Source organism: Leucoraja erinacea, chromosome 3 (assembly GCF_028641065.1).
Source record: "Leucoraja erinacea ecotype New England chromosome 3, Leri_hhj_1, whole genome shotgun sequence".
NCBI classification, from domain to species: Eukaryota; Metazoa; Chordata; class Chondrichthyes; order Rajiformes; family Rajidae; genus Leucoraja; species Leucoraja erinaceus.
Genome location: NC_073379.1, coordinates 8657178 through 8670984, shown reverse-complemented (window position 1 = coordinate 8670984; position 13807 = coordinate 8657178). Strand labels below are relative to the sequence as shown.

General features: G+C 46.9%; 1 protein-coding gene across 1 annotated transcript; it reads left to right on the top strand.

Moving 5' to 3' along the window:
• Window positions 1–319: 319 nt before the first annotated feature.
• helt (helt bHLH transcription factor) lies at window positions 320–7716 on the top strand. Its single transcript, XM_055632025.1, has 4 exons — window positions 320–346; window positions 679–783; window positions 901–997; window positions 5438–7716. The coding sequence occupies exons 1-4, from the start codon at window positions 320–322 to the stop codon at window positions 5926–5928; spliced, it is 720 nt and encodes a 239-aa protein (XP_055488000.1). The 3' UTR covers window positions 5929–7716.
• Window positions 7717–13807: the final 6091 nt, after the last annotated feature.

The following is a 13807-nucleotide window of genomic DNA, read 5'->3' as shown; positions in this document are numbered from 1 at the left end:
ATATTCCAAAAGACCATCGCGTGTCTTTTGAAGAGCCACGTGGATTAACAAAGCCGGACTGGCCCTTTCTCACCTCTGGTATAGTGCCTCGGCCACCTCTTTAGCCACCTTATTCCCCAATGCCCCGCTCTCTAATCCGCTGGAATAATCTCAGGCAATGAATGCGCTGGACTCCTTAATGATGGCTTTATAAGGGAGCCACTTTCAGCCTGGGAGAGGAACACAGTCGAGTTTTGCAGGGAGCAGACGGGGAGGAAAAGCTTTAGCTGCTCAGGGCGAAAATATTTTAATTGCCCAGTTTATCCTCTTGTATCTGACCATGTCGTCTAAAACGAAAGAGCGCAAGGTAAGGCAACCCTTCTGGTCTATAAATCCGTGCTTTCTCACCATCCCCTTCTGATGGTCAGCATTTTCACTGTGAATTACAATCCAGCCCAGCCTCCATTTAGATATGCCGTGATAATTTGCTGATTGTATTTTCATAACTTTATTTGTGTTAATATTGGAAGTTAACTTGTCCGAAAGAGTGCAGTGCATATCCACACACGTCGTGAAAGGGGGAATCTCGAACGGAATTGTACACATCTGCCGAATGTCCTTTATCCACCCGGCCCCCACCCCTCCCGTACCTACTTTATTCATCCAACCGTCCCCCCCTTTTTTTATTTTATCTCATAGACGGCTCCCGTGTCCCACAAAGTGATCGAAAAAAGACGAAGGGATCGGATCAATCGCTGTCTGAACGAACTCGGCAAAACCGTTCCAATGGCTTTGGCAAAGCAGGTACTTCACACTTTTAAGTCTAGTTAAAAAAATATTAATTCTTAAAACGCTGTTGGCTCCAAGCCGCTCCATTCGTGCATTGCCCCGCGGTTAATATGCTGTGATATCTTATTTCAGGGCACCGGGAAACTGGAAAAGGCGGAGATTTTGGAGATGACAGTCCAGTATTTGAGAGCACTGCACTCAGCTGACCTCGCCAGAGGACGAGAGAAGGGTACAAGCTCAATATTCTTTCAGAACACCTAGCTCTTGAATGTCACTAACTCGTGGTGCAGCAAGATACTGGCTACAACTGAGCGCAAATCTTAGGGGGTAAAAATCCTCACAAAGTGTGTGTGGGTTTTTTATAAACGTGGCCTTAGATTAAAAAAAAGGTTGGTTCTCTGGATGCTTTCAAGAGAGAGCTAGATTGAGCTCTTAAAGATAGCGGAGTCAGGGGATATGGGGAGAAGGCGGGAACGGGGTACTGATTGTGGATGATCAGCCATGGTCACATTGAATGGCGGTGCTGGCTCGAAGGGCTGAATGGTCTACTCCTGCACCTCTTGTGTATTGTCTATAAAATGTACGCTGAGATCTGGGTTTTGGAACTCAAATTGTAACTTCCGAAGGTAGAAAAAAGTGCTGGAGAAACTCAGCGGGACAGGCAGCATCTATGGTGCGGCTGTACACGCACTGAGTTTCACAGCACTTTTGTCTACCTTCGATTTTCCAGCGTCTGCAGTTCCTTCTTAAACACTTTGTAACTTCTGAAGATGGGCACAAAGTGCTGGAGTAACTCAGCGGGACAGGCAGCATCTCTGGAGGGAAGGAACGGGTGACGTTCAGAAGAAGGGTCTCGACCCGAAACGCCACCCATTCCTTCTCTCCAGAGATGCTGCCTGTCCCCGCTGAGTTACTCCAGCATGTTGTGTCCATCTTCGGTGGAACCAGCATCTGCAGTTCCTTCCGACACATCTCGGCTGCGGCACCTTGTATTGCACTCCATTCACCAGAAGGTAAAGCAGTGTGGCAGCGACGATAACTAAGCAGTGTGGCGGTTACGCGCCTTTAACACAAGGGCAACGCTGACGATATACCTAAGCAAAAACAACTGTTGCCATCATCCGCGCGTTCAGGAACATTTTAAAGGCAGAAATAGGCAAATGCTTAAAGCTCGCACAGCCGAGTTGTCCGCGCTCGTGGAGGATTCGCGCCGGGGGATAAATATTGTCGGAGGTTGAAGTATTTTTTAAATCCGGGTTTCGTGTTTTGCAAATGCTTTGATACGAAAATTATGTATCCTTCTTTAGTTTAGAGATACAGCGTGGAACCGAGTCCGCGCTGACCACCGCACACTATCACTATTCTACACACACACACACACACACACACACACACACACACACACACACACACACACACACACACGGGACAATTTACAATTGTACCAAGCCAATCTTCGGAGTAACCTAGCCAGATTGAAGAGTTTCTTGTCTAGTTTGGAGATTATTTTACACTTTTACCGAAGTTTACGAATCTTTGGAGCGTGGGAGGACCCGGTGAAAACCCACGCAGGTCACGGGGAGAGGGTCAAACTCCGTACAGACAGCACCCGTAGTCAGGATCGAACCCGGGCGCTGTCAGGCAGCAACTCTACCGCTGCGCCACCGTGCATAGCGTAACAACTCGCTCCAAATTAACGGGAGCGCCAAATAACATGTGATCGGCACATTTTTAAAGAAGTCTGTCATAATTTCAGGAAACCAGTAATGATATTTCTAAACCTCATTAAGTTGTTTTTAATTTATAATTGTGTTAGATAAGTTATAAGTTTAAGCTAGAATGTGCGGGAAAGCCATTTAGAACGGAGATGAGGAAACACTTTTTCCTCACAGAGAGTGAGTTGTGAGTCTGTGGAATTATCTGCCTCAGAGGGCGGTGGAGGCCGGTTCTCTGGGTACTTTCATAGAAACATAGAAATTAGGTGCAGGAGTGGACCATTCGGCCCTTTGAGCCTGCACCGCCATTCAATATGATCATGGCTGATCATCCAACTCAGTATCCCGTACCTGCCTTCTCTCCATACCCCCTGATCCCCTTAGCCACAAGGGCCACATCTAACTCCCTCTTAAATATAGCCAATGAACTGGCCTCAACTACCCTCTGTGGCAGAGACTTCCAGAGATTCACCACTCTCTGTGTGAAAAAAGTTCTTCTCATCTCGGTTTTAAAGGATTTCCCCTTTATCCTTAAGCTGTGACCCCTTGTCCTGGACTTCCCTAACATCGGGAACAATCTTCCTGCATCTAGCCTGTCCAACCCCTTAAGAATTTTGTACGTTCAAGAGAGTTAGATAGGGCTCTTAAAGATAGAGGAGTCGGGGGATATGGGAAGAAGGCAGGGACGGGGTTCTGGTTGGGGATGATCAGCCACGATCACATTGAATGGCGGTGCTGGCTCGAAGGGCCGGATGGCCTACTCCTGCACCTATTGTCTATTGTCCCGCGTGAAGCTTAAACAACACTAATACACGCACAACTAAAGTCATTTATAATAAATCCATTATTGGTCGTTATATAGTTTAATTTCTTTAGGTTTATGTATATTGTTGTCACGTGTACATAAGATTTAATTGTAAGAGTTGTCATAAGATGTAATAGGATTTTTTTATGAGGCGGATGCTATAACAATATTTTAAATATATTTGAACAGGTACATGGATAGGACAACTTTAATGAGATATGGGATAATCTTACAGAAACATATAGAATTATGAAAGGACTGGACAAACTAGATGCAGGAAAAATGTTCCCAATGATGGGCGAGTCCAGAACCAGGGGCCACAGTCTTAGAATTAAGGGGGAGGCCATTTAAGACTGAGGTGAGAAAAAACGTTTTCACCCAGAGAGTTGTGAAATTGTGGAATTCCCTGCCACAGAGGGCAGTGGAGGCCAAATCACTGGATGGATTTAAGAGAGAGTTAGATAGAGCTCTAGGGTCTAGTGGAATCAAGGGATATGGGGAGAAGGCAGGCACGGGTTATTGATTGGGGACGATCAGCCATGATCACAATGAATGGCGGTGCTGGCTCGAAGGGCCGAATGGCCTCCTCCTGCACCTATTTTCTATGTTTTTATGTAACACAGGCAGGTGTGGCTCGTGTCGATGGGTCGCTTCGGTCGGTGTGGGCAAGTTGGGCCGAAGGGCCTGTTTGCACGCCGCATGAGTCTATGACTATGGGGAGGTGGGGGGCAGGGGAGAAATGGGTGAGTTTTCGGCTCGACACTCTTTTCTCAGCATTGTAGCGCAACCGTTCCATGGATAAAGTGCAATGCCTAACACGCAGTAAAACCTTAACGCAAACTTTTCAAGTTCAGCTTTTGTTTAGATCAGAGATATGGTGCGGAAATATCAGAAATATGGTGGGCAAATGCATGGCAGATGCAGTATAATGTGGATAAATGTGAGGTTATCCACTTTGGTGGCAAAAACAGGAAAGCAGACTATTATCTGAATGGTGGCCGATTAGGAAAGGGGGAGATGCAACGAGACCTGGGTGTCATGGTACACCAGTCATTGAAAGTAGGCATGTAGGTGCAGCAGGCAGTGAAGAAAGCGAATGGTATGTTAGCATTCATAGCAAAAGGATTTGAGTATAGGAGCAGGGAGGTTCTACTGCAGTTGTACAGGGTCTTCGTGAGACCACACCTGGAGTATTGCGTACAGTTTTGGTCTCCTAATCTGAGGAAATACATTCTTGCCATAGAGGGAGTACAGAGAAGGTTCGCCAGACTGATTCCTGGGATATCAGGACTTTCATATGAAGAAACACTGGAAAGACTCGGCTTGTACTCACTAGAATTTAGAAGATTAAGGGGGGATCTTATAGAAACTTACAAAATTCTTAAGGGGTATGACAGGCTAGATGCAGGAAGATTTTTCCCGATGTTGGGGAAGTCCAGAACAAGGGGTCACAGATTAAGGATAAGGTGGAAATCGTTTAGGACCGAGATGAGGAAAACATTTTTCACACAGAGAGTGGTGAATCTTTGGAATTCTCTGCCACAGAAGGTAGTTGAGGCCAGTTCATTGGCTATATTTAAGAGGGAGTTAGATGTAGCCCTTGTGGCAAAATGGATCAGGGGGTATGGAGAGAAGGCAGGTACAGGATACTGAGTTGGATGATCAGCCGTGATCATTTTGAATGGCGGTGCAGGCTCGAAGGGCCGAGTGGCCTACTCCTGCACCTATTTTCTATGTTTCTATGAAACAGGCCCTTCGGCCCACCGAGTCCGTGCCGGCCAGCGATCCCCGCATATTAACACTAAGGACAGTTTACATTTATACCAAGCCAATGGTTTTTTTTTGTGTGAATGTCTTTGCAGTGTGGGAGGAAACCGGCGCACCAAGAGAAAACACACGCAGGTCACGGGGAGAATGTACAAACTGTGTACAGACAGCACCCGTAGTCTCTGAGATTGAACCCGGGTCTCTGGCGCTGTGAGGCAGCAACTTTAAAAGGGATGGGTGAGGTTTTCCTCTCCGCGTGGCAGCACAGCACTTCCAGAGAGGACGTGCAGCTTTAAAAACGCGTTAAAGGTTTAACACAAGGCTTGGTAATTTCATTGGATATGTGCGCGCCATCTGAACGCATTATTTTTCTTTGTTGCAGGCGAACTGCTCGCAGAGTTCGCGAACTATTTCCACGCCGGCTATCACGAGTGCATGAAGAACTTGGTTCACTATCTGACCACGGTGGAACGCATGGAGACCAAGGACACCAAATACGCCAGAATCCTCGCCTTCCTGCAGTCCAAATCTCGCCGCTGTTCCGACCCCATATTCGGGCCACTCTCAACTCACGACGCGGAATACTCGTACCAGCTTCACCCCGTGCCGGAGTTCGCCAATTCGCGTCTGAGCGAGTCCCTGCTTCAGCAAGGCCCCGGGGTGGGTAGAACGCAAGCGATGCACTGGCACGGATCGGCTCGGGGTCCAGGGCTCCCTTTCATTCCCAGTCCCACCTTGCCCGTTGCCAACCCCGGCCACCAGCACAACTTCCTCCACTCCGTGCAGGGCCTCGACCGCCACTACATTAACTTGATAGGACACTCGCACCCGAACGCGTTCAGCTTACACAGCCCCCAGCACGCCAATTTATAGAGGGAATGCTCGCCGGCCAGGTGCCAACGGGGAACTGCAGATGCTGGTTTATACCAAAGATAGACTCCAAGCGCTGGAGGAACTCAGCGGGTCAGGCAGCATCTCTGCGGGGCAAAAATGAATAGGTGACGTTTCGGGGTCGGGACCTTTCTTCAGACTCCCGACTCAAACTTCACCCACGTTCTTCATAAATGTATCATTCATTTTAGTAGAGTTGGGCCATCCGGCCCATCAAGTCTACCCCGCCATTCAAGCATGGATGATCTATCTTTCCCTCTCAACCCCACTCTCCTGCCTTCGCCCCGTAAACCCCTCCTGACAACCGTACCAATCCCGTACTTCTCCAGAGATGCTGCCTGACCCGCTGAGTTACTCCGGCACTCTGTGAAACGTCACCTACCCATGTACTCCACAGAAGCTGCCTGACCCGCTGAGTTACTCCAGCACTCTGTGAAACGTTACCTATCCATGTTCTCCAGAGATGCTGCCTGACCCGCTGAGTTACTCCGGCACTTCGTGTCTGTCTTCGGACGCAAACGATTCATAACTTAAAGCCCATTAAATATATATTTTCTGATCGGAACAAATTCATAACAGCACCACTGCATTCTACATGACACTATTTATAACACGATTTCGCGGTCAATGTTACTTGTACAGCGCGCCAGTCGATAGAAAAACGAAACTAAATACTGCTGTGTTTCAGCTCTCCGCGCTGGTAGCGCCGGCCGAGTGTATGCCTGTCCCACGCCGCAATATTTATGGTGATAACGAGAATGGTTTTGCAAATGAAGACTATATGGATGAGAAAAATGATATATCTCACTGTACAATCCTCTAACGGCGTGACAGCTCGCTGCCAGTTAATGGGACACGAAGTGCTGGCGCAACGTATCAGATCAGGCAGCATCTCATAGAAACATTGAAACATGGAAAATACGCGCAGCAGTAGGCCATTCGGCCCTTCGAGCCAGCACCGCCATTCAATATGATCATGGCTGATCATCTAAAATCAGTACCCCGTTCCCGCTTTCCCCCCATATCCCTTGATTCCTTTAGCAGCCCTAAGAGCAAAATCTAACTTGAAATCTCTGGAGTGGACGGGGAAAGTTTCGCGTCCCGGTGCACCTAAGGACCCGAAACGTCTCTCAGCATCTCGTGTTTCGCTTGGGCATCTTACAACCCCAGTGGTATGAATATTGACTTCTCTAGCTTCGAGTAACCCTCGCTTCCCCTCTCTCGCCATCTCTCCCCCATCCTAGTTGTCCGCCTGATAAAATTAAATATTTTTGTGCGCCTCGTCGTCACCTTCCGCGAGCGAACGGTGATCAATTCTACATATCCCTGCCTTGAACAACGTCGCCTTTGCTGTCTCGTTTTCACCCCTTACCCTTCCTTATCTCTGTGTCTCCCTCTCCCCTGACTCTCAGTCTGAAGAAGGGTCTCGACCCGAAACGTCACCCACTCCTTCTCTCCAGAGATGCCGCCTGCCCCGCTGAGTTACTCCAGCATCCCCGTGTCTCCTTTTGTCAACCAGCATCTGCAAGTTCACTGTTTCAACGCCGGTAATAAGTGTTTGGCTCGGTTTTTTCTTTGAAGAGGTCTGCCCTGATTTCAGGAAACGAGCGGTCATATTCCTGAATTTCAACACGTTTTTAACCAGGACTGTTCAGGCCTCTCCGCCCCTCTTGGGCGACACCCCCGGAGCGGGTTGAGTCTGTGGAATTCTCTGCCTCAGAGGGCGGTGGAGGCAGGTTCTTTGGATGCTTTCAAGAGAGAACTAGATAGGGCTCTTAAAAAATTGCGGAGTCAGGGGATATGGGGAGAAGGCAGGGACGGGGTACTGATTGAGGATGATCACATTGAATGGCGGTGCTGGCTCCAAGGGCCGAATGGCCTACTCCTGCAACTATTGTCTATTGTCTATTGAGTCGTTGCCGCATCGGCTTTGCTCGTACCCGTGGTGAGGCGAGTGTGAAAAGTGTCCGCCGTGATGTATTCCTAATACATAACACCCCGAATATTCCTTCTCCACCTACAGCGGCCACAGACCAGACGGTCACGGGAGCCGGTGGCATTGCTATCAGTCTGAAGAAGGGTCTCGTCCCGTAAAGTGGCCATTTCCTTTTCTCCAGAGATCATGTCTGACCCCCTGAGTTGCTCCAGCTGTTTGTGCCTATTTTAGAATCGCTATCCTACTTTCACTAAACGTTGTTTAGGAAAGAACTGCAGATGCTGGAAAAATCGAAGGCAGACAAAAATGCTGGAGAGACTCAGCGGGTGAGGCTGCATCTATGGAGTGAAGGAATAGGTGACGTGAAACGGCGCCTATTCCTTCGCTCCATAGATGCTGCCTCACCCGCTGAGTCTCTCCAGCATTTTTGTCTATCTTCACCAAACCTTGGCTCTGCTCATCTCCAGGCGGAAGGCGGAACAGTGTATCTTCACACCTCTCCCCCGACTCTCAGTCTGAAGAAGGGTCTCGACCCGAAACGCCACCCATTCCTTCTCTCAGCAGAGATGCTGCCTGTCTGACCCGCTGAGTTACTCCAGCATTTTTGTGCCTATCTTCGGTGTCTCACTCCACGCGTTTAGATGGAATTATATATTTAACCTTCATTTGTTTAAAATCTAGGGACGGGAAAGTTTTTTTTTTTTAATATGCACGTTATATCAAATAAAATATCTTACAAGTTCCACGGTGTATAACAAAGCGTAAAATGAATTTTACTTGAAGGGCTCGAAGTGCCGAATGGCCTCCTCCTGCATCTATTTTCTATGTTTCTATGAATTAAAGAGCTTGATTTTATTCTTCCAATACTACCTTGTTTATCACACATTTATTGCGCCGTTTTATTGTCTCTATTCATAAATATAATAAGCGGCCTAAAGGCAAGAGTTAAACACCATCGACACCTTTATTCTCTCTGGTCAAGCGGTAATAATTTAAAGTATTTCACTTTAATCAACTTTCTTAACGCTTAAGTAAGGGTGATGTGTATGTGGAACGAGCTGCCGGGAGAGGTAGTTGAGGCAGGTACTATCGCAAAGTTTATAAAACATTTAGACAGGTATAACATATAACCATATAACAATTACAGCACGGAAACAGGCCAACCCGGCCCTTCTAGTCCGTGCCGAACACGTATTCACCCCTTAGTCCCATCTACCTACACTCAGACCATAACACTCCATTCCTTTCCCGTCCATATACCTATCCTATTTATTTTTAAATGATAAAACCGAACCTGCCTCCACCACTTCCACTGGAAGCTCATTCCACACCGCCACCACTCTCTGAGTAAAGAAGTTCCCCCTCACGTTACCCCTAAACTTCTGTCCCTTAATTCTCAAGTCATGTTCTCTTGTTTGAATCTTCCCTACTCTCAATGAGAAAAGCTTATCCACGTCACCTCTGTCTATCCCTCTCATCATTTTAAAGACCTCTATCAAGTCCCCCCTTAACCTTCTGCGCTCCAAAGAATAAAGCCCTAACTTGTTCAACCTTTCACTGTAACTTAGTTGCTGAAACCCAGGCAACATTCTGGTAAATCTCCTCTGCACTCTCTCTATTTTGTTGACATCCTTCCCATAATTAGGCGACGAAAATTGTACACCATACTCCAGAATTAGCCTCACCAATGCCTTGTACAATTTTAACATTACATCCCAACTTACGCGGATAGGACGGGGTTAGAGGGACGTGGACCAAACGCAGGCAGGTGGGACTAGGGTAGATGGGACATGTTGGTCGTGGTGGGCAAGTTGGGCTGTCTATTAGCGTTTCCTGTATGTATCTACACGGTTGCAGTTTTTTTTCTCGTGAGTGAGCACGGTGGCGCAGCGGTAGAGTTGCAGCCTCACAGCGCCAGAGACCCGGGTTCGATCCTGATCACGGATGCTGTCTGTACGGAGTTTGTACCTTCTCTTCGTGACCCGTGTGGCTTTTCTCCGGGTGCCCCGGTTGCCTCTCACGCTCCAAAGATGTACAGGTTTGTCGACTAATTGGCTTCGGTTAACAATAAAGTATCCCTGGTGTGTGTTGGTTGTACCAGTGTGCGGGGGTCGCTGGTCGGCGCGGACTCGGTGGGTCTGTTTCCATGCCGTATCTCTGAAGATACAGAACACGGGGTCACAGTTTAAGGATAAGGGGGATAAGGGTCTTTTGTGACCGAGATGAGAAAAACATTTTTCACACCGAGAGTGGTGAATCTGTGGGATTCTCTGCCACAGAAGGTAGTTGAGGCAAGTTCATTGGCTATATTTAAGAGGGAGTTAGATGTGGCCCTTGTGGCTAAAGGAGGTATGGAGAGAAGGCAGGTACAGGATACTGAGTTGGATGATCAGCCATGATCATATTGAATTGCGGTGCAGGCTCGAAGGGCCGAATGGCCTACTCCTGCACCTATTGTCTATGTTTCTATGTTTCTAAGATACGAAAGAGTGTTTCATTCCCAAGGAGTCATTCTCAAGGGAGTGTTTACGCAAATCGTTCTATCCCGGCTATGGAAAGCGGTTTCTTACATTTGCAATCCCAACCACATCAATCATTCTTGAATGGGAATAGTTTACACTAATGTAAGTATCTTTAACCCTCTGGGGAATCTCGCCTGTGACGGCCGTCAGCTTTATTTTGATGGACAAAAGGTTACAGACACAATCATTGCGTAAACCAGAAGATTTAAAGCAACTAGCTGCAGACATTTTAGTTTTGAAATACAGCATGCAAACAGGCCCTTCGGCCCATTGAATCCACCCCATCCCTCTACACCAGTGATTCCCAACCTGGGGCCATATGCCATGGCAAACTCTCAGGGGGGCACAGAAAAATTTGGGGATTTAGGTTCAATGAAGGGGGCCACCTTTTTTCTCTAATGATGTCAAGGAGGGGGGCACAGAAAAATTTAAAGAGCCCAAGGGGTCCATGGGGTAAAAAAGGTTGGGAACCACTGCTCTACACTGACTCTCAGTCTGAAGAAGGGTCTCGACCCGAAACGCCACCCATTCCTTCCCTCCAGAGATGCTGCCTGTCTCGCTGGGTTACTCCAGCATTGTGTGTGTGTCTATCTCCGGTTTAAACCGGCATATGCAGTTCCTTGCTACACGTCTGGAAGTGTTTGTTTGATTGAATGATACAGCTTGCAAGAGGCCCTTCGGCCCACCGAGTCCGTTCACACCAGTTTCATGTTATCCCATTTTCTCACCCACTACCTCTACACTAGAGCCAATTAACCTAAAACCCTCACGTACGAAGAATGTAATTATGAATTCGTAAACGGAGTCCCTGTCTGGCAAGGCGCTCGGTGGCGCGATTCTCGAAGTGAATCTTCTCCAAAGCCAGACACAAATTGCTGGAGTAACTCAACGGGCCAAACAGCATCTCTGGAGAGAAGGAATGGGTGACGTTTCGGGTCGAGACCCTTCTCCAAGCTTTTACCACTTTTGCCAGCATCTCCAGTTCCTTCCTGCACATGCCATCTCAAGCCGAGTTGCCAATTTAATTTGATTTGTATTTAATTTAATTTGAACCGAGTTTTATTATTCGAGCCACCTGAGATTTTACGTATTTTTTTAACGCGCTGGTTAATTTCAAAAAATAGTTAAAAATCAAACAAACAGATGTTTGTGGGAGGCAGAAATCAGACAATAGACAGTAGGTGCAGAAGTAGGCCATTTGGCCCTTCGAGCCAGCACCGCCATTCACTGTGATCATGGCTGATCATCCCCAATCAGTAGCCCTTTCCTGCCTTTGACTCCGCTATTTTTAAGAGATCTATCTAGCTCTCTCTTGAAAGCATCCCGAGAACCTGCCTCCACCTCTGAGGCAGAGAATGATAGCCACGATAGAATGGCGGAGTGGACTCGATGGGCCGAATGGCCTAATTCTACTCATATAACTTGTGAATAACAAACAATCGCACCTGCTTCAGTCACTCCGCTGAAGGCTCACGGCCCCACAGCCCGACACATTGGTTAATTATATAGCCACAAAATGCTGGAGCAACTCAGCGGGACAGGCAGCATCTGTGGAGAGAAGGAATTATCTAATTATCTATTATCTAAATGGTGGCCGACTAGGAAAAGGGGAGATGCAGCGAGATCTGGGTGTCATGGTACACCAGTCATTGAAAGTAGGCATGCAGGTGCAGCAGGCAGTGAAGAAAGCGAATGGTATGTTAGCTCTCATAGCAAAAGGATTTGAGTATAGGAGCAGGGTGGTTCTACTGCAGTTGTACAGGGTCTTGGTGAGACCACACCTGGAGTATTGCGTACAGTTTGGTCTCCAAATCTGAGGAAGGACATTATTGCCATGCAGGGACGGTTCACCAGACTGATTCCTGGGATGTCAGGACTGTCTTATGAAGAAAGACTGGATAGACTTGGTTTATACTCTCAAGAATTTAGGAGATTGAGAGGGGATCTTATAGAAACTTACAAAATTCTTAAGGGGTTGGACAGGCTAGATGCAGGAAGATTGCTCCCGATGTTGGGGAAGTCCAGGACAAGGGGTCACAGCTTAAGGATAAGGGGGAAATCCTTTAAAACCGAGATGAGAAGAACTTTTTTCACACAGAGAGTGGTGAATCTCTGGAACTCTCTGCCACAGAGGGTAGTTGAGGCCAGTTCGTTGGCTATATTTAAGAGGGAGTTAGATGTGGCCCTTGTGGCTAAGGGGATTAGAGGGTATGGAGAGAAGGCAGGTACGGGATACTGAGTTGGATGATCAGCCATGATCATATTGAATGGCGGTGCAGGCTCGAAGGGCCGAATGGCCTACTCCTGCACCTAATTTCTATGTTTCTATGGAATGGGTCGAGACCTTTCTTCTTCTTCTCGATCCGAGACGTCACCCATTCCTTCACCGGCTGAGTCGCGCACGTTGTGTCTACACCGGGGACCTCATGAATGTTTTGTTGAAGGATAGACCCTCCTTCAGGGTTTGAGGCTCTTTGATAATAACATTACAGTGCTGGACACCACTCAGAGAATGATAACACCATCTTTGACCTACCTTGTCTATGCCAGTCCATCCACAGTCCCAATTCTCCACTCGCCTTATTGCGGGCATTGGCTTATTTTCTCTGGAACTGTTTTGCTGCAATGCTGAGCAATGATATTCTGCACTCTGTATCTTTCTCTTCACTCTACCTGTTGTTCTTGAGTTCGGCTTGCGTGCATTTATTTATGCTATTATCGGATTGAATTGGATGGCATGCAAAATGGGTGGCTCAAAATGGCTGCCTCACGGCACCAGAGACCCAGGTTTGAGCCTGACTATGGGTGCTGTCTGTATGGAGTTTGCACGTTCTCCATGTGACCATCTGGGTTTCCTCCCACATTGCCAAGACGTGCTGGTTTGTAGGTTAATTGGCTTCTGTAAATTGTCCCCAGTGCGTTGGATAGAACTAGTGTGAAGGTGATCATTGTAGCAATGTTACAAAATTTTGAGATTTAAAAAATCAAGTCTGCAATTTATCCCATCAGATAAAGCATAACAATAAGTTTAATTTGACACCTAATTCACTTTCATATCTCAAGTAATAAAAACGTTATGGCCATTTTCATACTCGGAAATTAGCATCTTGTTCCCTATTGATTTTCTATGGACATAACAAAAAAGCTGTGATCGAGGACAGTCAAAAGCCCATAACCTTCTTAAAAATTAAGAGAACTGAATGAAATTTTCAGTTATCACAGATTGAACCATTCTGAAACAAATATAAAATAATCTTACTTGGAGGACCTGAAATTAAAGCATATAATTAGTTTGTTACCCAATTGTAGCTAATTTCAAACTTCAATTACTAGATCTAAACATCTATCAATTTCTTAATAAATGATTAACATTTTTAAATAGCCTAAGTGTCCAAATAATATT

Excerpts from the sequence above, each read along its gene's own strand:
- helt (XM_055632025.1), top strand. The coding sequence starts at position 320 with ATGTCGTCTAAAACGAAAGAGCGCAAG. Across the intron at positions 347-678 it reads CTAAAACGAAAGAGCGCAAG|ACGGCTCCCGTGTCCCACAA; the intron begins GTAAGGCAACCC and ends TTTATCTCATAG. Across the intron at positions 784-900 it reads CAATGGCTTTGGCAAAGCAG|GGCACCGGGAAACTGGAAAA; the intron begins GTACTTCACACT and ends ATCTTATTTCAG.